The sequence below is a fragment of the Chanodichthys erythropterus genome, chromosome 3 (assembly GCF_024489055.1).
Source record: "Chanodichthys erythropterus isolate Z2021 chromosome 3, ASM2448905v1, whole genome shotgun sequence".
NCBI lineage: Eukaryota > Metazoa > Chordata > Actinopteri > Cypriniformes > Xenocyprididae > Chanodichthys > Chanodichthys erythropterus.
The window spans coordinates 180,961-207,657 of record NC_090223.1 but is presented as its reverse complement, the minus strand read 5'-3'; the positions used below and the strand labels follow the sequence as shown (position 1 = coordinate 207,657).

General features: G+C 37.0%; 1 protein-coding gene, 1 long non-coding RNA gene and 1 pseudogene across 2 annotated transcripts; 1 reads left to right on the top strand and 2 right to left on the bottom strand.

Annotated features, from left to right (window-relative positions):
• Nucleotides 1-7,894: 7,894 nt before the first annotated feature.
• Nucleotides 7,895-9,620, top strand: LOC137014589 (uncharacterized; annotated as a pseudogene).
• Nucleotides 9,621-10,840: 1,220 nt separating this feature from the next.
• Nucleotides 10,841-14,569, bottom strand: LOC137007998 (uncharacterized). The gene is made up of 5 exons (XR_010892737.1): nt 14,485-14,569; nt 14,320-14,383; nt 13,958-14,046; nt 13,574-13,648; nt 10,841-11,276 (listed from the first exon to the last, which is right to left on the bottom strand). It is a non-coding gene; the product is annotated as an uncharacterized lncRNA (long non-coding RNA).
• Nucleotides 14,570-20,808: 6,239 nt separating this feature from the next.
• LOC137007992 (uncharacterized) lies at nt 20,809-26,313 on the bottom strand. The gene is made up of 8 exons (XM_067369767.1): nt 26,259-26,313; nt 25,447-25,504; nt 25,028-25,069; nt 24,674-24,719; nt 24,224-24,270; nt 22,574-22,959; nt 22,071-22,187; nt 20,809-21,939 (listed from the first exon to the last, which is right to left on the bottom strand). Exons 4-8 carry the CDS (start codon nt 24,682-24,684, stop codon nt 21,799-21,801), a joined length of 702 nt encoding a protein of 233 aa, XP_067225868.1. The 5' UTR covers nt 24,685-24,719; nt 25,028-25,069; nt 25,447-25,504; nt 26,259-26,313; the 3' UTR covers nt 20,809-21,798.
• Between the last annotated feature and the right edge of the window lie 384 nt (nt 26,314-26,697).

The following is a 26,697-nucleotide window of genomic DNA, read 5'->3' as shown; positions in this document are numbered from 1 at the left end:
ATGATGTCTCTTACTGAAATATGTATGTAGTAGAAAACCCTTGAAAGAATGAAGATGACACATCAGAGGTTGATCAATGTTCTCTACGGTCACGATCACAGTAACTAGATCATCTTCAGATCCAGCAGTGACATGATAAAGCATCTCTTCCATAGAAATCTGTCCTGATCTGCTGCAGCGAGAGACACGACAGACAAACATGACAAAGAAAGAAGAAGAATCAGAATCAGAAAGAGCTTTATTGCCAGGTATGTTTACACATACTAGGAATTTGTTTTAGTGACAGAAGCTCCACAGTGCAACAGAGTGACAGCGACAAGACAAGACACATAATAAAAATAATAAAATAATAATATACAAATTTACAAGATAGGCAAAGTGCAAAAAAAGCAAAAAACAATATATAATATAGACAATTGTATGTACAGTTGTGTGCAAATTTGAGATATAAATAAGTGTTTTAAGTAAATAATGTGTAATAGTGTTATGTGTTCCGTGTTTGTTAAGTGTTCATGAGATGGATTGCTTGAGGGAAGAAACTGTTCCTGTGTCTGGTCGTTCTGGTGCTCAGGGCTCTGTAGCGTCGACCGGATGGCAACAGTTCAAAGAGGGAGTGTGCTGGATGTGAGGGGTCCAGAGTGATCTTCTTTGCCCTTTTTCTCACTCTGGAAGTATAGTTCTTGGAGAGTGGGGAGGGTTGTGCCAATGATTCGCTCAGCAGACCGGACGACTCTCTGTAGTCTTCTGGGGTCAGATTTGGTAGCTGAGCTGAACCAGACGGTAATTGAAGTGCAGAGGATGGATTCGATGATGGCAGAGTAAAACTGTTTCAGCAGCTCCTGTGGCAGGTTGAACTTCCTCAGCTGGCGAAATAAGTACAACCTCTGCTGGGCCTTTTTCACAATGGACTCGATGTGGTTGTCCCACTTCAGGTCCTGGGAGATGGTGGTGCCCAGGAACCTGAATGACTCCACTGCAGTCACAGTGCTGTTCATGATAGTGAGTGGGGGAAGAGCAGGGGGGTTTCTCCTGAAGTCCACGGTCATCTCCACTGTCTTGAGCGTGTGGAGCTCCAGGTTATTGTGACTGCACCAGACAGCCAGCTGTTCAACCTCCAGTCTGTAAGCAGACTCGTCACCGTCCTGGATGAGGCCGTTCATCTTCAGGAGCAGCAGTGTGAGATTCAGATCGACCCAAAGATGAAGTTCCTCTCCAAATACTTTAATTTTAAACTGTTTCTAATAATGTAATTTTATTTTTATACATTTTATTCTTATATATAATTTTGCATTATGATTTAAATTATGCAAATATGTTTTAACATTTCCATGCAAATGCAAGATATTCTTTCATGTATCTTTGAAACACTTTTCTTTTCTTTTCTCTTGAGATGTTTTGGCTCTTATAAGTCAGTAAAGAGAAAGATTTTTACTTAAAGGATTAGTTCCCTATAAAATGAAAATTATCCCAAGCTTTACTCCCCCTCAAGTCATCCTAGGTGTGTATGACTTTCTTCTTTCTGATGAACACAATCAGACTCATATTAATAAATATCCTGATGCATCCGAGCTTTATGATGGCAGTGAATGGCATCAACGAGTTTGAGCTGAAGAAAGAGTCTCCATCATAAACGTACTCCACACAGCTCCGGAGGGTTAATGAAGGCCTTATGAAGCAAAAAAAAAAAAAAAAAAAAAACTTGTGAAAAGGGGAAGGTGTAGGACGTAAGCTTTATCAACTGCGAGAGTTTTACACTTTCTTCATAAGTCTGGCCTACATTATAAGCATTTTAAAATGACTTACAATTTGTTCATAAGACTTCTGTGGTATGTTCTTATTCAGAGTCTTAAAGGTGCCATAGAATTGAAAACTGAATTTACCTTGGCATAGTTGAATAACAAGAGTTCAGTACATGGAAATGACATACAGTGAGTCTCAAACTCCATTGTTTCCTCCTTCTTATATAAATCTCATTTGTTTAAAAGACCTCAGAAGAACAGGCGAATCTCAACATAACACCGACTGTTACGTAACAATCGGGATCATTAATATGTATGACACCAATATTTGCATATGTCAGCTCATGTTCAAGGCATTACACAAGGGCAGCCAATATTAACGTCTGGATCTGTGCACAGCTGAATCAACAGACTAGGTAAGCAAGCAAGAACAATAGCGAAAAATGGCAGATGGAGCAATAATAACTGACATGATCCATGATTACATGATATTTTTAGTGATATTTGTAAACTGTCTTTCTAAATGTTTCGTTAGCATGTTGCTAATGTACTGTTAAATGTGGTTAAAGTTACCATCGTTTCTTACTGTATTCACGGAGACAAGACTGTCGTTATTTTAATTTTTAAACACTTGCAGTCTGTATAATTCATAAACACAACTTCATTCTTTATAAATCTCTCCAACAGTGTAGCATTAGCCGTTAGCCACGGAGCACTATCAAACTCATTCAAAATCAGAAGTAAACATTATAACAGTATACAATACTTACATAATCCGACGCATGCATGACGCATGCATGACGAACACTTTGTAAAGATCCATTTTGAGGGTTATATTAGCTGTGTAAACTTTGTTAAGGCACTGTTTAAGGCAAGCGCGAGCTCTGTGGGCGGAGAGCACGGGATTTAAAGGGACCGCAGCATAAAATCGGCGCGTTTATAATGATGCCCCAAAATAGGCAGTTAAAAAAATTAATAAAAAATAATCTATGGGGTATTTTGAGCTGAAACTTCACAGACACATTCAGGGGACACCTTAGACTTATATTACATCTTTTAAAAACACAATCTAGGGCACCTTTAAAACACTATAAATCAAGCCTCGGTAGGCAGTTTTGTAATCAATTAAATGTATTTAAATTAACTGTTCTTTTTATAATAAACAAACAAAAATGTATAAGCAAATAAAACTTCATCACTGAAGTATAAGAATAATCACGCTTTGAATCTGGGCAAATGTGTGTTCATCTTTGGTTTCTCCATCGTAAACTATCTCCAGTGTTGTTTCACATTAATGACTTCTTCTTCTGCCGTGTCTGTAAAGCACGATAGCGCCCTCTACTGCCTGACAACAGCTACTGCACTGTGACTTCACTGGATCTCTGATGGATTAGATTCTTTCACCCAAACTAAAAGGAAATGTTTGACATTGTTCTTTTGCTGTAATTCAGGTAAACTACAGTAGCATGTTTGAACAATGCTGAAATGAGCAGATTTTTCACCAAAGATCTTCTTTATCAGATCCTTCTTGAGTCAAATGATGATTTGTGAGAGAAAACAGCTGAGAATTAAAATGGTGGTTGATTATGATTTCACTTTTTTTTAAACTTTAGTTACTGATTATAATGTTGCTCCAAGGTGGCTATAAATCTCAAAGAAATCCAGTGTTTTATTGTGTTTTGTAAAAGTCTCTCTCTCTCAGGTTCTGCTTTAGTTCTGTGTGCTGAAGCTGCTGATAAACAGGCATTCAGCATTAACAATCATACAGATATCAGTGACAGTTTTATTACATAAACACATCAGAATCACAGTTTCTCTGTTTGTTTGTGTACAAGTTGCATCAGCGTAAAGCGCTGCGCGCGCGCTTCATTCGTGTCCGTTTAAACGTCACATTCACACTTTCGGTTACACAAGCATCAAGGCGTTGGTGTCGATCAGACATATAACTATATGAGTCAACCACAATACAGGGAAAAGGTGGTTCTTAAGAATCCTTCAACAGTGAAAATGTAGTAATAAAAATCAGTTTTATCTTAGAAATGGGCCGTTTAGATGTCTGTATTATTGTTATTATGGGGCGTTTAGATAAACTGTACATGTAAATGATCTAACTGCATCATACAGGTCAATCTGAATGAATTATCTAAACACAGCATATGTCTATTCATACAAAAGTCCAATGCACAAAAGTCCTGTCAGATACCTCAGATGATGAAGTAACAACAGATAATGTAACCTATCAAATCAGATTAGCAGGAGCGCTGAAATGACACGCATTATACCTTCATCCAGACCGCTGGACTCTGTCAGTGGACCAACAGCTGATTCTGTACAATCAGAAGATTAATGTACCGCATTCATAGAAAGCTTCAGGGACATATGAAATTAATTTATAATAATGCATCAAAATGATCTGAATGTTTTATAGCAGTTGTCTATCACAGCAAGTCTCAATTTTATGATGTTCACTTCAGTCGGTCAGCAGATCTGAAAACACATGAGAGGATCCACACTGGAGAGAAGCTGCACACGTGTGATCAGTGTGGAAAGAGTTTCTCTTGTAAAACTCACCTGAAGATACACATGAAGATCCATGCAGTGGAGAAACCACATCACCACAGTCTGAGATCATGGTAAGCAGATCATCTTTATGTGCTGAAGAACAAAATGTCTTATGTACAAGTCATTTTGTTAGTTAATTGGGATCCATTAACTCCTGTTCACACCAACAAGAAAGTTCAGTCCGATTTCCACATGAGATCTGTGTGTTCTAGTTCTTGGTAATGCCCGAGTGCAGGAAATCACAGATGTGGCAATTGTAATCACTGTGACAATATGGTTAAGACTAACATGTTTGAAGATGTAACTTCAGGCTTTGATTTTAAAATAAAATCATTTATTAATTGTAATACTTCATTTGTGGTGTATTGGTTGGAGTGTCCATTTGGTTGCTTTTATAGGGATGATTACTAGGAAATTAAAGATTAGATTAGCAGAACATAAGAATGCAATTCGAGTCTGTAACCCTTTATATCCTATGGCTCTTCATTATAAGGAATGGTAGCAGGAACATTGAAGATAATCGGCACAGAACATGTTTGTAGGTCAATCAGAGGAGGTGATAGGGTTAATAAGCTTCTACAAACAGAGTCTTTCTGGATCTATACATTGAAAGCAACTAAATTTCCAGGCTTAAATGGGGAATTAGACTTTGTACCTTTTTTGTAATATTTTCTCAATCTAACATATGTTATTTTTTATTTATATATATATATATATATATATATATATATATATATATATATATATATATAGGTTTATTGATTTGTGATGTGACATTATTTAAATTGTGATATTTTTCCTCTTTTGAAATATAAATTACAATGTTTATTGATTTGTGACATTAAAATTGTGATTATGACTTTTTTTCCCCTCAGTTATTTAAGTTATACTATGTATATTATTGATTATATTCATTGAGTCTTTACTAATATATTGATTATACAGTGTTTGATATAATTTGATATGTAATCCTCAGTTTCCTCACTTCTGTTTGTCTTGTGTAGCTCAATCAGGTGAAACTCATTAGACTAATTAACTGCTGCTCAAAATGAACTCAAATGTGTTTGTTACTCACACCCTGACGAAGGCAATACCAGCCGCAAACGTGTGCAGTTTGTACGTGTCACCTGTTTTTAAGAATTAGTCAAGATGAAATAAAGGCTTTTTAAAATAATTTTTTACTTGATTCGAGTGCCTTGGATTATCCACTAGTTTAAAAGTTTTAAGGCTAGATTAAAATTTAAGGCCATAAAAGTCTTAAAGTCTTATTTGTACTTGTGAGTGGTTTAGATCCACACTTTGACTTCCCATGTGAAAAAAAGCGCACAGAAAGTTGAAATAGTTTATTTTAGTACTCTGTTTTCGAATCATGATTCGGATCGTGTGTCACTGCCAACGGCTGAAATCACGTGACTTTGGTGCTCCGATCAGCAGATTCGATACGCTGATTAATTTATGCTCCGAATCTTCCTGAAGCAGTGTTTTGAAATCGGCCATCACTTTATAAGTCATTATTTTGTTATTTTTTGGCACACCAAAAATATTCTCGTGGCTTTATAATATTAATATCGAACCACTGTACTCACATGAACTGATTTAAATATGTTTTCAGTACATTAATGGATCTTGAGAGAGGAAATGTCATTGCTCCCTATGAAGGCCTCACAGATCCATCGGATTTCAACTAAAATATCTTAATTTGTGTTCTGAAGATTAAGGAAGGTCTTACGGGTGTGAAACGACATGAGTAATAAATGACATAATTTTCATTTTTGGGTGAACTAACCCTTTAAGTGCAGTGAGGAATGCAAGGATCTGTCCATACGGGAAACAAAACAGCCACTTTATGGACACATGGATCAGCACAGACGAGCTCTTCAGGGCAGGACTCAGCAGTTTACATCACTTACACCAAAAGAAACACAGCTTTCACATCCATGAGGGGAGGATTCTGGACAGAGAAAACTAAGGAGATTCATGTGCCATTCATGTGAGGGTGGAGCGTCCCTCATTGAACAGAGGAGGGGTTTGAGACATCATGTGACTCACGTATATAACGCTGTCTTAGAAACGATGCCACGGCGCTGTGTGGACGGGTCAGTGTGCTCCACCGCGGGAGGAGAAGAGGCTCTACCATAAGCGCAGAGGAACACCATCTACTATGTGGTTAACCTAAGTCATGTGACTTCTATTTGTGTGCTGGTCATGTGACTGCAGCAGGTCCTTCACTTCCTGTGATTTTACAACTGAGGATGGTGTTTGGACGAACACGTCGTTTCAACTTGTTTTTATGTAGTCCAGTGACTTTTAATAAAGAGTTTGTTTGAGCACTAATAATTTAATGATTTTATTTCTATAATTTAACTGCATGCAGGAAATTTAAAAATAAAGAAATGAAACTAACAGTAAATGTTCTCGTGTGCAAAAGTACATCCTTATAGACTGAGTTCAGATCAGATGTGTGTTGAGCCAGTGTGGTTTACAATATGAACTTTATCACACTGAAGAACAAGCTTCACAAGCACTGTCCTGTCAAAGCCTGATCTCTCTCATGTTAGTGGTTATGGTTATAGTTATAGTTATGGTTATAGTTATAGTTATGGTTATAGTTATGGTTATGGTTTTAGTTATGGTTATGGTTATGGTTATAGTTATGGTTATGGTTATAGTTATGGTTATGGTTATAGTTATAGTTATGGTTATATTTATGGTTATAGTTATAGTTATGGTTATGGTTATGGTTATAGTTATGGTTATAGTTATGGTTATGGTTATATTTATGGTTATGGTTATAGTTATGGTTATGGTTATGGTTATAGTTATGGTTATGGTTATGGTTATATTTATGGTTATGGTTATATTTATGGTTATGGTTATAGTTATGGTTATGGTTATAGTTATGGTTATGGTTATGGTTATAGTTATGGTTATGGTTATGGTTATAGTTATGGTTATGGTTATGGTTATAGTTATGGTTATAGTTATAGTTATGGTTATAGTTATGGTTATGGTTATGGTTATAGTTATAGTTATGGTTATAGTTATGGTTATGGTTATGGTTATAGTTATGGTTATAGTTATGGTTATAGTTATGGTTATAGTTATAGTTATGGTTATAGTTATAGTTATAGTTATGGTTATGGTTATGGTTATAGTTATGGTTATAGTTATAGTTATAGTTATGGTTATGGTTATGGTTATAGTTATGGTTATAGTTATAGTTATAGTTATGGTTATAGTTATGGTTATGGTTATGTTTATGGTTATGGTTATAGTTATGGTTATGGTTATAGTTATGGTTATGGTTATTATTAGGGCACATCACCATCAGATGATCTTGAGGGACATTCCTATTACAGTTTAAATGTGCTGTAAATTACATTTGAGCATTAATGAAAAAGACAAGCAACACTTCTCCATCATGCACTGGTACAGTGTCACTATATATACATATATCAAGTCTAGCAGGATTTCACACTTTAGTCGGTCAGACTAGAGGAAGTTCAGACACACAGGAGGAGCTGACAGTGTTTAGAGGAAGAACTGTAACTATATAACTATATAAAGAAGAGAAAGACTGAGAGAAACAGAAAATGGCTGATCAGTGTGATCTGTGTCTGCTGGGACTGATCATTCTCTCTTCACTTCTCACAGGTAAAGAAATCTGGATTTTCTCTAAAGACATTTAGTGGAATTAGTCTGGAAAGAGTTGATTTGAACATGCTCAGTTTATTCTTGCACACATTCACGTTGTGATCTCAGAGTTGTGTATTGATACATACAGATCATACTGTATTATTCCTGATACTGGACATAGAGTCACTCAAACATCTGATGATCAACAATTATCTTCATATTCAGAGATTTCAAGAAAAACACTTTATTCTGGAGAGTCTGATGATTGTGTTCATGAGGAAAAAAGACTATGATCTGAATCTTCTGCTTTTTATGCTGGTATGTTTTACCTTCATTTATTAATATATAGCATTATGATCATTACATGTACTTGTGTTTCAGGGTCCAGTGGAGTGAATGATGCTCATGTGTTCATCAGTTCTGGTGAAAATGTCCGTCTGTCCTGTAATAATGCACTTTCTGACTGCAAATCAACTACATGGACCTACTATAACAGATTCAGACATTCAACAGTTGAACTGATTTATGATGGGATAAAGAGGAAAGACTCAGAGAGACATGAGAGACTGAGTCTGGGGTCTGACTGCTCTCTGACAGAACATCACAGAAGAAGATTATGGATCTTACACCTGCAGACAATATGTGAATGGAGGAAAACAAGGAACTGATGCTTATGTTTATCTGCATGTTCTTCATGGTGAGTTTATGATTATGTGGTCAATTTAAAATTTTCCTTTTAAACTCAGTTGATTATTGTTTCCTGTGTCTTAGTTTCAGTCTCTCCATCATCATCATCATCATCATCATCATCATCATCATCCTCACAGACTGAGATCAGTCCAGGTCGCTCTGTGACTCTCTCCTGTCGGTTGTATTCAGATACTGGATCCCCCTGTGATGATTGGGTTCGTTCTGAGGGTCTTCAGCTGTTGTGGGTGAATCAGGCTGGTGTTGATCTGAAGACAGACTCCAGATATCAGATATTATTCTCATCAGATCACTGTATCATCACTCTGACTACAACACTCCTGAATGAAGATGACAACAGAGAGTGGAGATGTCAGCTTACTCTCAGAAATCAACTCCAGACCTCAGTCAGATACACTGTCAAGTATTCAGGTGAGAAACAACTATTACTACTGTAAAATATGATGTTAATGTCCTACAGATGAACATCTGAACATTCATCTTCTGATTCCAGTCAGCAGCTCAAACTCTGAGAAGAAATCAAGCCAAACTACAGCAGCAGCTCCTACACAAGGTTCATGATCACATGATCACTGTCACACATCATCAGTCTCTCACTTCACTTATATGTGTCATGATGTGTTGAAGTGAACTAACAGACGTGATCCACAGGTCCAGCTGACACAGCATCAGAAACTGAAGTCAGTGTGACTGCTGGATCTTTATTCAGAGGTACGACACGTTCATTTCTACTGACAGCTTTACACCATTAAACTATCAGTCAGTCTGGAAATGCTTCATCAATAACTGTTCATAGTTGAATCCCCTTGACTTCAGTCATGTCCAGTTTCTCTTCTTCTTCTTCTTCTTCCACACATGTTTCCTGCAGTGATTGTGATGATTGTTGAGATGGCAGTGTTTGCTGCTCCCACTGTGATTCTTCTTCAGATCATCTGTGCAAGAAGAGCTGGTGAGTTTGAGCTTCACACAATCTGATGATTCACACTCATCTGATCTGGATCAATCATGGTAAAAACACATACGAGAGGTCAGTCCATGCTTTTATTTTGCAGGGAGGAAGGACTCGCAGCACCCCGAGGAAATAGAGATGCCTACAATATTACAATAAAATACTGCTGAGTTTGGAGACCATCTGAAACAAGATTTAAAACAGCAGAAACTCACAGAGGATTGATCATTGTTTGATTTTCTTCTTCTCAGAAAACAGAGAAAAACTCCCTGAAGAAATAGTGACACCATCACGTTTAGATTCAAATATCTTTTACAAATAAAAGGCCAGATTTATGTTCATTTATATGGTTTGATGGATATTTTCCTACAGTGTTGAATGTCATTTTCTTGTGCTTCATATATAAACTGCTTTAAATATAATATTAAATCCAGACAGACTGTTTGTAAAATCCTCTCTGTTCTGTGTGATGAAGATGATTTGCTGATTCTCATATCTTGTCTTTTCATTCCTGTTTTTAGCATCTTTGTTCATTTTGAATGATTTCTACTAATTTTCTTAATTAAACCTCTCTAATTGTTTAATATGTCTCCTTTCCTGAGATGTTTGTCACAAATATGGTGATTCATGAGCTTGTAATGTGAGGATGAACAGCAGCACCCTTACAGAAAAAACACATGAACTTCACATGTGCAAAAACACATGTGGTCACATGTGACCACATGCACATGTGATTTTTGCACATGTGAAATTTAACATGTGAAAACATGTGAAAAGCACATGTGATCACATGTGACAAAATGCACATGTGAAATTTAACATGTGATCACATGTGAAAAGCACATGTGTTCACATGTGATCACATGTTTTTCACATGGGAAATGTGTGCTTTTGGAACATTTACACATGTGAAACACATGTTTTCCCATGTGAAACACATGTGAAACCCATGTTTTCCCATGTGAAACCCATGTAAACATGTGTATATTCCCATGTGAAACCCATGAAATCACATGTGAAACATGTATAAAATAGCCATGTGAAACGCATACATTCCCATGTGAAAACCATGTAATCACACGTGAAATGTATATTCCCATGTGAAACCCATGTGATGGAATGTGAAACCCATAAAGTCTCATGTGAACCCCAAGTAATCACATGTGAAATGTATATTCCCATGTGATCACATGTTAAACCCTTATATTCCCATGTGAAACCCATGTAATCACATTTGAAACGCATATTCCCATGTGAAAACCATGTGATCACGTGTTAAACCCTTAAATTCCCATGTGAAACCCATGTAATCACATGTGAAATGTATATTCCCATGTGAAACCATGAGATCACATGTGAAACATGTACATTCCCATGTGCGATCCTTGGAATAACATTTGAAACCCATCAACAATCATTTCTAACAAAACAACAACAGAAAATGATAGCATGTTCTTATGTAGGGCCTATAGCCATGTTTCCCAACATTAAAACAAACAATTCAAATTTATTTACAATTCTTTATTTATAAACAATTATTTTATTTAATTTCATTAGAAATACAAATGTGAATATGAATTTTTAAAACAAAAAAAGCAAAACCAAATATAAAAATATGAATTGTGAGTTTCTGAATGTGTGGAATGTCGTTTCAGTCCTCTGTGTCTCCTTCAGCAGGTTTCCTGTTTTGGGATAGTAAAACAATCAGATTAGGGCAGTGCAAACATCTATCCTGATAAAGTAAACTTAATAAATAAAGTAAACTATCCTGATAAAGTAAAGTTTTATTTATTTTCTTTATGGATTTCAGGATCGTATATGATATGTTATATTGGTAGTAGCCAATCATATCCTGTGCGCACCTACAGCATGCCCTCTAGAAGCCATCCAAAATGGGAGTTCTAATGACTCTAAGGATTTCTAGTGAGGTAAAAACATAGCATATAAAGATTTGTATCTGACTCAGAGTATTCTATTTATGTCTACGTATATGCAGGGTTCGTATGGGTGCTTGAAATCCTTGAAAGTGCTTGAATTTTGATGATGTGTTTTCAAGGTTTGAAAAGTGCTTGAATTTTGGATAAAGTGCTTGAAAATCCTTGAAATTGTAACTGTATTTCTTTTACAACAAATACCTATCTGTTTATTAAATGGAGAAATAAAATGGCGCGTTTATATTTTCGCCTGGCTCCGCATTGCGAGCATAGACCGTAAAATAGTGATGTGTCGTTCATGAACGATTCGTTCATTTTGAACGAGTCTTAAATATGACTCGGGACAACGAGTCATCTCAGAGAGCGATTCATTCATTTTGTGTTGACCGCGCATGCGCAACATCTCATAAGCATACTACGGGAAACAGAAAAGATTAGTTCATTTCTCGAGTCTGCGGGTCCGAGTCGTTCGTTCATCAAGTCACAGCTCCATATTAGGGCACGGATATGCAGTCTGTACTGGCGGAAACAGAAAAGATTAGTTCATCTCTCGAGTCCTCGGGTCCGAGTCGTTCGTTCAAGTCCCCATAGGCTGAATACAGAAACAGAAATGATTAGTTCATCTCTCGAGTCCTCGTTTATAATAATATTTATTTTAAATAATTTAAATAATAAAAACACCACATTTAACAATAAAAATATTCTTACACAAACAAGATGGAACTTTCTTTTTGTTCAGATGTTTATTGCAGACTTATTTTGATAATTTTATGATAATTCTTAAATATAGTAAAATATACAGTCTATAATCCGAATGTAATGTTGTATATTTTGCGAGACACTAATCATTGAACTAAAATTGAACTAATCATTTCTGTTTCTGTATTCAGCCTATGGGGACTTGAACGAACGACTCGGACCCGAGGACTCGAGAAATGAACTAATCTTTTCTGTTTCCGTTACCGCATCGCATTGCTTGGGCTGTCACTGCCCAGACCACATCAGAGTCAGTCACTGACGTATCGACTGCGGAACTAACAACTCGAACAAGAGGTGCAAGAGGTGAACAGCATTCCGGGGAACAGCAGCCCTGCTGGAAAAACCAGCATAGACCAGCATACCAGCACCAGCATCCCATTCCAGCAAGACCAGCATAAGTTGTGTTTTGGTGCTGGCTTGCTGGTGACCAGCACAGACCAGCATATGTTGTGTTTTGGTGCTGGTATGCTGGTGACCACCAGCATGGGATGCTTGTGCTGGTATGCTGGTCACCAGCATATGTTGTGTTTTGGTGCTGGTATGCTGGTCACCACCAGCATGGGATGCTGGTGCTGGTATGCTGGTGACCAGCATATGTTGTGTTTTGGTGCTGGTATGCTGGTGACCACCAGCATGGGATGCTTGTGCTGGTATGCTGGTCACTATTATTTATTTATTTTTTTTCCCCACAGGATTTGTTGGTCCCAAACCTATAAACTGTAGTGTACTCTAATGGGGTCAATATATATATATATATATATATATATATATATATATATATATATATATATATATATATATAAATTTTTTTTAAAGAAATTCACATTTTTATTCAGCAAGGATGCATTAAATTGACCAAAAGTGAGAGGAAATATTTCTGTTTCAAAAAAATGTTGTTCTTTTTTAACTTCTATTAAACAAAGAATCCTGAGAAAAAAAAAAAAAAAACTGAAGCAGCACAACTGTTTTCAACATTGATAATAATTAGAAATGTTTCTTGAGCATCAAATCAGCATAATAGAATTATTTCTGAAGGATCATGTGACACTGAAGACTGGAGTAATGATGCTGAAAATTCAGCTTTGATCACAGGAATAAATTACACTTTACTATATATTCACATAATAAAAAGTATTTTAAATTGTAATATTTCAATGTTACTGTTTTTACTGTATGTTGATCCAATGAACGCAGCCTTTGTGAACAGAAGATACTTTAAAAACATTAAAAATCTTATCGACCCCACACTTTTGAACATTAGTGTATGTTTAAGAGGCTTTACTTACTAGTCATTTGGTCCGACAGGAACTTTTTTATCCGCTCCAACTCTGCTATGGTGCAGGGCATCAACAGGGAAGGATCTAGGAACATAAACAATTTGTCACAGAGCCAACAATATTATTATTCAATGCCAGGTTCATTAAAAGAAAAGAAGCTACAGCAGGAAAAGAAGAATACACATAAACTGAATTTATGTTTTTTTGTTTACTTATTCATTAAATATTGCTCATACAGTGTCACTTACATTTGGATGTCAAAGCCTTCTTAAAACAAATTAAATAAATAAAAACTGTAAATTTGAGGAAATAAAAGAAGAAAATAACAGATGCATGGTATAGGTAAAAAATATTGTGGAAAAAATGGATATGGAGTTAATTGGTGAGTTTCACCTGTGTTTCCTTCCTGTCAGCAGGTTCCTTCAGAAATGCTGAAATCTTCTGAGCTTTCCCTCTGTTGTAGAGGGGTTATTTTGTCGCTGCTGAAATCACAGAACAATGTTTATCAATATTTGTTTACCATGAGAGATCAAAACGCTTTTGAAAACTTGTGCTCCCTGCAAGTTACGTCACCGATTAACAGTAGGCTACATTTACGTTTATAAATTAGCCAGCTTCTAATCACCCATAGACAGCAAAACCTTTACAAAACTATCAAAACCTCTACACATAAACCTCTACACATCATCTACACATAAAGATGTGATTAAAAGCCTAAACTATTATAAACAAATCGATCGTTAGAGTTAGCCTACCTCTTCTGAAAACGGGATGCTAACGGAGATGATAACGGAGTTTTTCGAAGACACTAAACTGTTTCTGTAAAGTAAATATTCAACATAAGTGTGTCAATTACATGTTAGAGAAGTGTCAAGAACAGTTGTGTGTGTTATTCGTGTGATTTTAGCGACTAAACTCACCTGAAAGAAGTGAAAACAACAGCGAGAGGCTGCTGTTTTTGCTGCTTGTCAGTTGTTGTTTCTCCGTTTCCATGGCAACTCTGCGCCGCTCCAGTGTTTGAAAGCGGTTCGGCGCGCACACGCATTAAAACGCGTCACAGTCATGCAGCACTTACATAAATAAACATCTAGAATTAAAACATTACATAAAAAAAATCTCATTAATATTAAATCATGAATTTAAAACTCATTTTGTAGTTTTATGACCCTATAGGAGCAAAATGCCACCCCAGCATAGTGGGACAATTGTGGCACTTTTATAACTTAATAAGTGTGTAACTTTTATAACTTAATTATTTATTTATTTTTTTTACAAACATTCAACCACGTTATTTTATTTGAAAGCGTGCCCATAGGCAGTTTTTTTATACCAAGTTTTTGATATAGATATTAAGTCAGTCTTAATATTTTTTATTCAGACTTTCAGATTTTTTAACTGTAAAAATAATATAAAATAAATACACACTTATCAAAAAAGATGTCCTGTAAGCGCTTAGTAGAAACTGGACCGATTATCGGCTTGCCACTGGTGTACCAACGGTGGCCCAGCAGCGGCAAACCGCTGGTGATGTGCCACCCAAAAAACGCTGTCAGATTGACGGCATTTTCAGATTGGTCGGCTTGCCGATGGTGTGCCGACGGTGGTCCGACCGTTTCAAGCCGCTGACTTTGTGCCGCCCAAAAAACGCTGGCGGACCGGCAGGTCATTGTTAGCTGGGTAATGAGCTAAAATAAAACAAGAAAATGCTGGTAGACCAGCATCACCAGCAGGACCATGCTGGTAGACCAGCATCACCAACAAGACCATGCTGGTTGACCAGCATCACCAGCGAGACCATGATGGTTGACCAGCATCACCAGCGAGACCATGATGGTTGACCAGCATCACCAGCGAGACCATGATGGTTGACCAGCATCACCAGCGAGACCATGATGGTAGACCAGCATCCCCAGCAAGACCATGATGGTAGACCAGCATCCCCAGCAAGACCATGCTGGTTGACCAGCATCACCAGCAAGACCATGATGGTAGACAGCATGTAAATGTTTTCCAATGCAAAAAAAAGTAAGATCTTGTTGACACTACCTGAAAATGCTCAAGACAGCACTATATACTATTTGCACAGCCATTCGAAAAATACAGTAAAGTTACACATTACTGTATTTAATGAGGTAACTGAGTACAAGACACTGAATATGTGTTTCATATTTTTACTGTATATGCTCTTTGCAATTCTAATTTGTTCACACTGCGGGCTAAAAATGCACCCTTATTTACAACAAGCATAAACTCCCTTTGGGTAGAGCTGTGCACATCTGTAAACAGTATTGCAGTATATTGGAATTGAACATACAACATACATAGTACTGTAATCATTCATGCTCCTCCAGACGTTCCTCTCTGGCCTCATAATTTCATCTACATCACAACTAGTTCAACATTTTTGTATGTAATGACTCAGGCAATGAAATGAGGACTATTAGTTTTACATGGAATAACTATTCAGCATTCACAAGTATAGTTAATTTTGACTGACATGACATAAGCAACTGATAATGTTATAAAACAGCAGAGTTGTATGAAAGCAATTGATGCATGTCCAAAAGCATTTGCAATTTGTTGGAAGGAATGAGAAACTGCTACTGTGATGTGCACAAATGACTAAATGTTGTGGTGGTTGAACTAACTGTTGTGCAAATGTAAATAGTGATGTGAGAAATGCACAAAAGCAACTGAGAAAAACTGTAACATAGATATCAATTTTAAACAAGATTAAAAGATCCAGTAAAATTGTCTGAACTTTCTGAAGCTGAAAATGTACAGTATTTGTGATGTGCTAACACAATTCACATATTAAAACATTACAACATGTGAAAATATATTCCACATGTGCTCCACATTATAACCTATAGGCTAGTAACATGTTTTCCATATGTGCCACTTGCTCCATTATGTTCAAACTTTGTTCACATGTGGTGACATGTTTTTCACATGTGGTGGTTCACATGTGGTGACATGTTGTCACATGTGGTGAAATGTTGTTCACATGTGGTGAAATGTTGTTCACATGTGGTGAAATGTTGTTCACATGTGGTGACATGTTGCTCACATGTGATCATATAAGTTCACATGTGATCACATGTGGAAAACATGTGATCACATGTGAAGTTCATGTGTTTTTTCTGTAAGGGAAGACAACTGGAGTGGAAGACACTGAAAGCACAAGGCTACTGACCATCAGAACTGGCCATGCTGGTGACCATGGTGGGCCAAGCTCCATGGCCACTGGAGCATTTAACAACTGACAAAATAGTAGAAGCAATAAAATCAACATGAGTACAACAGTATGTAAGTGCTGTGTCAAGTCACAGTTTAATCAGTAAAATCAGCAAGGATTTTTTTTTTTTTAAATACACAGATAGAAAGAGTAGAAATTGGAGAAAGATAAATAAAAATAAGTGCTTACAGCTTACTGGGTCAAGTGCTGACGAAAAAGATATGTCTTTAGCAGTTTTTTTGAAAATGGCTAAAGACTCAGCTGCTCGGATTGAGCATGGCAGGTCATTCCACCAGCCAGGAACAGACCCGGAGAAGGTCCGTGAGAGTGATTATGTGCCCTTTTAGGATGGCACCACAAGGCGCCATTCACTTGCAGAACGCAAGCTTCTGGAGGGCACATAAGTCTAAAGTAGTGAGTTTAGGTATAGTGGTGCAGAGCCAGCGGTCGTTCTGTAGGCAAACATCAGAGCCTTGAATTGGATGCGAGCAGCTACTGGCAGCCAATGCAGACTGATGAAGAGAGGAGTGACGTGCACTCTCTTCGGTTCGTTGAAGACCAGTCTTGCTGCAGCATTCTGGATCAGTTGTAGAGGCTTGACAGTGCATGCTGGAAGTCCAGTCAAGAGAGCATTACAATAGTCCAGTCTGGATAGAACAAGAGCTTGGACAAGAATTTGTGTGGAATGTTCCGATAGGAAGGGTCTAATCTTACTGATGTTGTACAAAGCAAATCTGCAGGACCAGTCCATTGTTGCAACATGATCTGTGAATCTTAAATAATCATCCATCACCACTCCAAGGTTCCTGGCTGTCCTGGAAGGAGTGATGGTTGATGACCCAAGTTGAATTGAAAGGTTATGATGAAGTGTTGGGTTGGCACCGACCACAAGCAGTTCCGTTTTTGCAAGGTTGAGTTGAAGTGAAGTTATGCTGTGTCATCAGCATAACAGTGTTAGGAAAAACCATGTTCCTGAATGACAGATCTTAGTGATGACATGTAGATGGAAAAGAGAAATGGTCCAAGCACTGAGCCCTGAGGTACCCCAGTAGCAAGATGACGTGACTTGGACACCTCACCTCTCCAGGATACCCTGAAGGACCTACCTGAGAGGTAAGACTCGAACCACTGGAGTGCGGTTCCCGAGATGCCCTTCGACATGAGGGTTGACAGGAGGATCTGGTGGTTGACTGTGTCAAAAGCAGCAGACAGATCCAGCAAGATGAGTACTGATGATTTTGAAGTCGCTCGTGCCAGTCTCAGGGCATCAGTGACTGAGAGCAAGGCAGTCTCAGTCGAGTGGCCACTCTTGAAGCCAGACTGGTGGTTGTCAAGGAGGTTGTTCTGTGTGAGATAAGTAGACAATTGGTGAGTGGGGATAGGGTCTAGCGGACAGGTAGACCCTAACAAGGTTGGACAAGATGAGCCTAACAAGGTTAATTGTTATAGGAACACACAAGGGTAACTTACAATGAAAGAGCTTTTACCCAAAGAAACTTAGTGTTAAAGAGGTCATATAATGCTTTTTAACTTTTTCATCTTTAGTTAGTCTATAATGTTGCTGTTTGAGCATAAAAAAGATCTGCAAGGTTACAAAGCTCAAAATCCACTCCAAAGGGAGATATTTTATTTAACAGAATCCACAGAATCAAGAACTACAATGGCTCATTTGGGCTACTATGTGTTTTTTCTGGATCTTGTGAAGTCAAAATGTTACTCATTTAAATAATCTCCACCCACAGAATTTGCAAAAAAGGGGGTGAGGCCTGGTTGAGCTGTGCTAGAGAAGATGAAGAGTGTTGTCATGGTTTTTTCCACCCCAGAAAAAAGTTTGTCCTAAGGTAGATGAACTTAGAGTGGTTAAGATGTATTTTTAACACTATTCCTGAACATTATAATCCTAACGTTTGTCTGTTCTGCAAATTTTTACAGAGAACAGCTTCCAGAACCTAAGAGAATACAATGCAGGCTATGCACAACAGCTTCTCCTGAAAGACGCTGCTGTTCCCATGTTGTTGGGACGGTCTGTTGTTTATGGATCACAACTTGTAAGTATGTCATATTATTTGTAGTGGTGTTTTCTGTTGACATATAGGGCAACAGGAGAGTTTCACTACTTAGGACACTCACCTATTGTAAAGATTCGTCTGAAGGCCCAGTGAGGAGAACATAATTAGTCTTCATTTTGCTTCTACTATCGGGTAATGTCCACCCCAACCCGGGACCAACATTTGCTCATGTGCACAGTCTGATAAATAAAATGGATTCTTTAAGTGTTTGGGACGATTTGACCAATAAAGATATAATGGTCTTTACTGAGACTGGTTAAAAGCATCTGTTGTGAATTCTTTATATTATGTTTTTTTCTGTATTATCTGCTGCTGTGTTCTGAATCTGTTAAGGGTTTGTAGTAATTATTCTACATATGAAAATAACGTATTACGCAAGTCGTAGTGAATACAGTTTTGGCGTAAGTGACGCATACTCCGTTGTGCATACGGAGCCGTCAGTATATGACGCATTTTCCACCCGTGCATCATCTTTGATTGCAGGACAAAGTTATTGACAAAGTAAGTTTATTTCCTGATTATATGTTTGTCATACTGGATGTTTATAATACCGAGACGATCTCTTAACATTAAGCCGCGGGTGTTTTGCGATCATTGATTATTCGTTGGTCATGTGAAACGCACGTGAAAGTGCCGTTAGCATCGCGGCTTGTATTGCTATGACCATACTTAGTTTAAGTATGTTTATAATTCTATATATTCTATATTTGTTATACTTTAAAACAATGAGGACGCTGTTGATGTCTCTCAAGTTATTTATATGCTCTTATATATTGTTTACTTGATTGTTATTCTGCTAGTCATACTTTAAGAGCTTTTATATTTGTTAATTAGCGAGTTTACTCGTTTATACAACATTATGTGAATATTTCTGTTTGATATTTAGTTATTTACTACTGTTTATTTATTAATTAATTACAGAAACTACCTCCAATGCATAATATGTGTATATGGTGAAACCCTGCACGAAATAAAAGGTGGAAAAGATATGATGACTCCTACTCCCTGATCAGAGTGCTGAAGTGGTTAAGACCATTAAAGAACCGCCATTCAGTGGGGCAATCCCCAACAGCATCAGTAACAAACAACATAGTTAACATCGATGCATACAATGTCTTAATAATAATAATAATTAATTCCTTACATTTATATAGCACTTTTCTGGGTACTCAAAGCGCTTTACATATTGAAGGGGGAATCTTCTCAACCCCCACCAATGTGCAGCATCCACCTGGATGATGGATGGCAGCCATACTGCGCCAGAACGCCCACCACACACCAGCTTATTGGTGGAGAGGAGACAAGAGTGATGAAATCAATCAGTGTATGGGGGTGATTAGGAGGCCATGATGGATAGAGGCCAATGGGCAAAGTCTTCAAGTCTGACCATGCAAAGGAGGAGTTGCATATATACATGGAATATACCTGCATACATTCATTCAGCTAATCAAATGGCTTTAAATAAAACTAATTCTTCTATTCAGTCCTGACATTATAGTGGTTGAAAGTTACTGTCTTCAGTGGCATTTTATTTTCATCTTACCTCAATAAAGTAGCTATTTATAAGCGCAGTGCTGTTTTGTTTACAGCAGTAACCAAGGAAACACTGTATCACTGCTCTTCCATAAGCGCCACCTGCTGTTAGAGAGTGAATTTGCGTCACATTCCGCCTGTCTACTTTTGTTTCATGGTTTTTGTGTGAAGCATATAATTTCACAAACACAAAGTCAGACCATTCTGTTTTTGACTGATAGAATTTTTATTTGATAGTTAAAAGATTAAAACATTTTGCCAACATGAGGTATCATGCCACAGTCAGTCTTTTTACATCAGTGCAAAACTAAGGTATGCAGATTAAAGGAACACTCTTCTGCGTAATATCATTGCTCCTGCTGCACCCATGGTACGGCAGCAAAGTTCCTTGATTATTACGCCTGAATGAGAGTATAGTTCCCAGCCATATCAGCCAAGAGAAGCGCAACTTTTCATTTTCCATCAGTCTTAGTACATGATGTAACTACAGAAGAGTCAAGTTTTAAATAGGAAAAATATCGAAACTCTTTGGTCATTTTTGAGCGAGATGCTAACGGTCTAATCAGATTCAATGAACTATGCTAAGCTATGCTAAAAGTGGTACCGCCAAACCTGGAGATCGGCTGAATGGATTCGAAAATGGTAAAACTCAACTGTTTAACTCTAGGGGAGTTGGAAAATGAGCCTATACTTTTAAAAAGTGGAGTGTTCCTTTAAGACAACTATTCATCAGCATGCATTGATTAATCCCATGTTGTAGCCCCACCCAAAAGAAAAAAAAAGAAAGAAAGAAAGAAAAGAAAAATAAGAGGTGCAAAATCTGTGCTGGTGTGACCAACTGAGAAACTGGCATTGACATTTGTGTCACACATGAACTCTGATTAACCAAACACACATATAGTATGAATAAACACATAAAGAACATCCTAACCTGAACCTAAACTGAAGCCTGTATGAATAAAATGCATTTCACAGTGTCCACAAATGGCGGATGATCTACGCATTTTCAATATCTTCATAAACCGGAACATTTATACACAAAAGCCACACCTGTTAAAATACGAAAAATTGAGGAGACGGGAGCAAACGTGTCGCACATAATCCCCAGCAATTGTGAGGAGTCCTCAGCTCATTTTCAAAATAAGAGTACCGATCTCACTCACCAATAAACAATGATTTACACCTGACATTTTTCAGCTTCCTGTTACATTTGACAAATACAATATGAAAAATAGTATATAAAAAATAAACTTTTTCTTCCACAATCACAATACCCAAACACAATACCCAAAATACTTTAGGGTGTCACAGTAACAAGAAATAAGGAGGTGGGATGAGGGAAGCATATGACCAACACAAACAAAGACAGAGCTCAAGCACAAGACAAAGAAACATTACGAGACAAAACAGATAAGACTGTGAGAGCAGGACCCTGACATCTCCACCTTGCAATTGCACATTAATAAATGTTCTTGAATTCTTTGTTTTGTGCTTGAAGTGAAATTCTCTGAACACACTTGTTTTTGCATATGAACCTGTTAAAAAAGAAAGAAAAAAAGGGAAGGTCAAAGGTCAAACTTAGTAAACATTGACATTTGGCTACTATTATTACACAACATGTATTCATGACAATAAATAAATGTAAAAGACCAATCTGTAATCTTACATTACAGCTCTGTGTGTTTAGAAACTCATGCTCCAGAGATTGTCTGAACTCCTTGTGTAATTTCTTCATTTCTTTGACCTCGTCACTTTCCATCATTTCATGGTATTCTTCTGCAGTCTGTGAAACAAACTTATGAATATGCTTAAATACTGAATATAGTCAACATGATATATAGATATTGACTATCTAACCACTTCAAAATATCTGGAACATGAATGTTCATCATTCTGGTTTCATCTTATGACTTGATCTCAGTGATACCTGAATTTGATTGGCTGTTCCAGTACAGTCCAGCAGCACCAGGACTGTTCAGTGTTTGTGTCACAACACTTATCATAGTTTTTATCTGTGCTTTACACACTTTTTAGCATCAAGTAACTGTTTTATGAGGGAGTCAATGAATCTCAAATCTATGAATTCACTGTTGCTCAGAGACATAGTTACTCAAACCTCTTCTTCACTGAAATGTTATAAATGTATGTTGGTACAGCGTATGACCTCACCGGCTCTTCAAAACATTCTCCAAGCTTGAAGGTTTCCATTCCAGGGAAAACCATCTGGCATTGGAGCAGGTCCCTCAAATTCACGGCTACGAGGTGCAAAAGCTCATCCTCGTAGGCAAACACCCTTCCATCTTCACCCAACAGAAGCACCAACTGCAGACCAAACGCGTCACATGGGAAGTCATCAATGGCACCAATCACCTCCATTTCCGTCCGTTCTGGCAGGTAATAATCTTTCCAGGCTTCAAGCTGTTCTTCATCCCCTTCGTACACGGTTCCTTCCTGCCCACAAATTCTCAGAGCAGAACCTCTCGGTTTCAGGAGTGGGATCTTCACGTCACGATTACGCTTTACAAAGTTTGCAATCCCACTGAGGTCCATGGCATCTAAAGCCAAATTATTAGTAGTTAATAACAGATTAGAAATGAACAGAAATGACATGTAGACAAGGACATTTATGAGGTGTTATAGTATGCAGCAAGTGTGCAACAGTGAGTTTATTTCAACTTTTGTACACAGAATGTAAATTACACACAGATTTCATGAATCTCTATCAATCAATTTTATTTCAAGTTTTGTAAAGTGTCCAGGAATAAGAGGTACGGATGAATCCTATTAACCATATGATAAATCATCTCACGCTCGTTGTCTTGATTGTGACTCTTCGTCCCTCAAAAGAGAAGTCTTCACACTCTCGCTTGAATCCTGATGGATCTGCCAGTGAATAAGTCCAGAACACATCATGATATTCACGAGATTTGTGCAATGTCTTCTCATCCGCATTTCCCTCTCCATGAACAGGGACAGATCCTATTCTTGCTCTCCAATTTGAGATTCATTTGTTCTTTTCTTTCTATTATTGAACCGCTTCACACATCTGACTGAACAGCATTATAGACAAGGAATAATACTGAAACCGTATGTGCTGTTTAAATTCATTTGTAATCAGAAATAAGCCCAAGTGTTATTTACATATGATAACACCAGTGAATGTGATGCTTTGTGTGTTTCTGACGTCAGTCATTTATATTAAGTGTACTGAGGGTCACCTTTCTTCCACTTGAGCCATTTGATGCCTTGGTCTCTTTATGAAGGTTTGTTGGAGAAGCTCATGTTCGTCCAAGTGCTGATCCAGGTGGGACGCGTCTTCTCTAGCCGAGGTTTGCTGCGATCGCAGGTTCTTCCGAATGTAAGAGGCATGTTTGGGAATCTCTCTCAATTTACAGTAATACTCTGTATAGACGCTCTGTGCAAATGCCACAGATCTTGTTACTGGTCAAGATCTGCTTTCAGTATTTGCGCACGTGCTCTACACAGTCCCATTACTACAAAATGGGAGTCTCCAAAACATGACAACATTGTCGTCGATCAGCGGGCGATTCTTTCTTTAACGCAGTGTGTCTGTCAGTGAACAGCACATGGTCCATTACAGCTTCAAACACTGAGAGTGATGGCAGCTTGAAATCTCATGAATCCTTCTGTTACAACTAGCCATCTTAAAAGAGTTTAATGTTTATATTTTCTTTTCATTACACTTATTTGAATGAGAATTCACCTCCTCATGAGATATTTAAAGAAAAAAAAAAATGCTGGTAAAACAAGAGAATATAACAGCTTATCCAAGCTAAGACATTTTTAACTTGTCCTTACCTTCTTTAATGAATGACAAAAATTCCTGCTTGATTTTTTCAGGGGATCTAATAGAAAAAAATAGGTCGGATGAGATTTTATAATACTCATATGTTTATGATATAATTGCCAATGTAGAGGTTATGGCCATATGTACAAATATAGCAGAATGAGAACAATATATTTTACATCTGAAATCCATAAGCTGAGGAACTTTAATGTTAATGATTAGGCCTAAGTGTTACTAGGTGGAGAAGTAAGAGGGCAACATTAGATATAAATTATGCACAGTGTGAGTAGCAACTGACAGCAAAAATGAAATACATACATACATACATAAACAAAATGAACATTTAATTGGGAAATGGCACATCCATCTCTTTGTTTATAGCTAAAAGACTCAATGCACCAGTTCCCTTGTTCCCACCCCGTCCTTCAAAATGAACAGCGATGGCGCTATTCTGCACTTACTTGTTTGTCATGCTTCAAACTGTTTTCAAGACTTCTTAAAGTTGTTCTACATTAAAAAAACAAACAAACAAACAAAAAATCAAACAATTTAATTCTTTATAATGATTTGGTTATGAACATTTAGTAATAGAAGACCATAGCTTTTATTTGATTAATTATTTAAAAGGAAATATTCAGCTGCATGCTCTATTATTTAGATCATCATTAGAATTAGAATATTTTTGGAGAAAAAAAAAAGCTATTACTATATATTTTTTGCACTCAGAAAAAAAAAATGTAAAGAAGAATTGACTGTCAAACAGAGTATTTGGATTTGAATGACTAGATAACTTTCATGTGAATTATGAATCATACCTGGTTCAGGAAGGGGGCGGGCTGGGTGTTGTGGAAATTGTCCTAGATTACAATAATAATTGCAATATTTTAATAATATCAGTGAATCCTATTCTAGGCCTTTTGATATGTTTTGGTATCTGCTACTTTTTTTTGTTTTTTACTTTTTATTTGATTAGAACCACATTTCAGTCATTTCAAACTACAAAATCAATGTTCTTCCTTCATGTAACTTTCACATAAACTTCATGTAACAATGTTCAGTTTGATCTGTAGAAAGTTAGGGTATAATATAAAAATTTACTTCGTAATATAGAAATATACTTATGACTTGTTTTGTTTTTCATTCAGTGTGACTAACTTTAAATTGCACATGCAATATAGTTTTTATAGCAACTACTCAAAATGACACAAGTCTAAGGTACATCAAACATACAAACCTGGCAGAAAAGTTGAGAATGTGTGCAGTGGATGAGGCACAGTCGACTGGACACAGTCCTGCATAAAAGAAAAAATCAAAACATACTGTATGCGTCTCTTAGATAAATCACTTTTATATTTCCGATATATTTAAAAAATAGACTGGCAACATAATTTGATAACAACAAAATCTTATATTGCAGGTGCACTGGGTTCAGTATATTTGTATAAAATTGAAATGCAGTTACTGCACTTCCTTAAACATGTTTCTCAACTCATATACATGACAAGATGAAAACTAGCACTGCTTGAGAACTCAAATGTCATTGAAAAACCGGTTCTGCCTGACAGGCTGGTCACAAGGAAACAATGTGAACTCTGTTTTCTCTTTCTCTCTTTTTTACAAGCTGCCTATCGTTTCATTTTCCAGAATTTCCGTATTATGTCAGTAATACATGTAATAAAGGCAGAAACAAAGATACAGAATGTTTTATCAGGTATAGGCCATCCTAAAATGTGTTTTGTGTAAAATAAATAACAAAAATTTGTATTTAATACAAAAATAATATTTAGTATGAACTTGATGCGACTGCATTCGGTCTCACCAACAGCTTTCGCAAAGTTCAGGCTTAGCACCCACAAGTAACTAAACACTATACACTGTGTTTTATATTTTAGATATCTGTAATGCCCCCAATGATGTTCACTATCAAACAAGCTATTTATCGTTTTTATCAAAAACAAAGAAATGATGTCTTTGATTGGTTTGCTATAGAGTAGACAAAGGATTATACAAAATATGTAGGATCTATTTAAAAATGTAAAAACTTACCCAGCTTTTCTCACAGGACAATTTTTGGTGATAAGCTGTACACTATAAAAATCTATGGGTGGTTACGAAAAAAAAAAAAAGCCTCAGAGGGTGTGGTTGTTTTCCAACCAGTTTTCATGAAGGTGGAGCTCCAGAAAGGTGAGGTGCGCATGTGTTGGTAATTTTCCATCCAGAATCACATGCAAAATCACATTGACGTAGGATTCACATATCTGAACAGTACAGGAAGAAGTTCCTACACCCAACATAATTTGTTGTTATATCTTTATGACATTCATTTTCCAGCCAAACGTTAATGTTTAAAGACATGAACTAAAAAAAAAAAATAATAAAAGGTTTCTATTTGATAATGTCAAATGTCAAGAATGCTCTGAAATAAATCGCAGCACAGGCCAGGAACACAAAGAGTTAATAATTGAGTTTTTAATTGACATCATAA

What these genes read in the sequence shown, in the direction of transcription:
- LOC137007992 (XM_067369767.1), bottom strand. An exon ending in TTTGTCATTCATTAAAGAAG is followed by an intron (nt 22,960 to 24,223) that starts GTAAGGACAAGT and finishes ATTTGGCTTTAG; the next exon opens with ATGCCATGGACCTCAGTGGG. An exon ending in GAGAATGTTTTGAAGAGCCG is followed by an intron (nt 22,188 to 22,573) that starts GTGAGGTCATAC and finishes TTTGTTTCACAG; the next exon opens with ACTGCAGAAGAATACCATGA.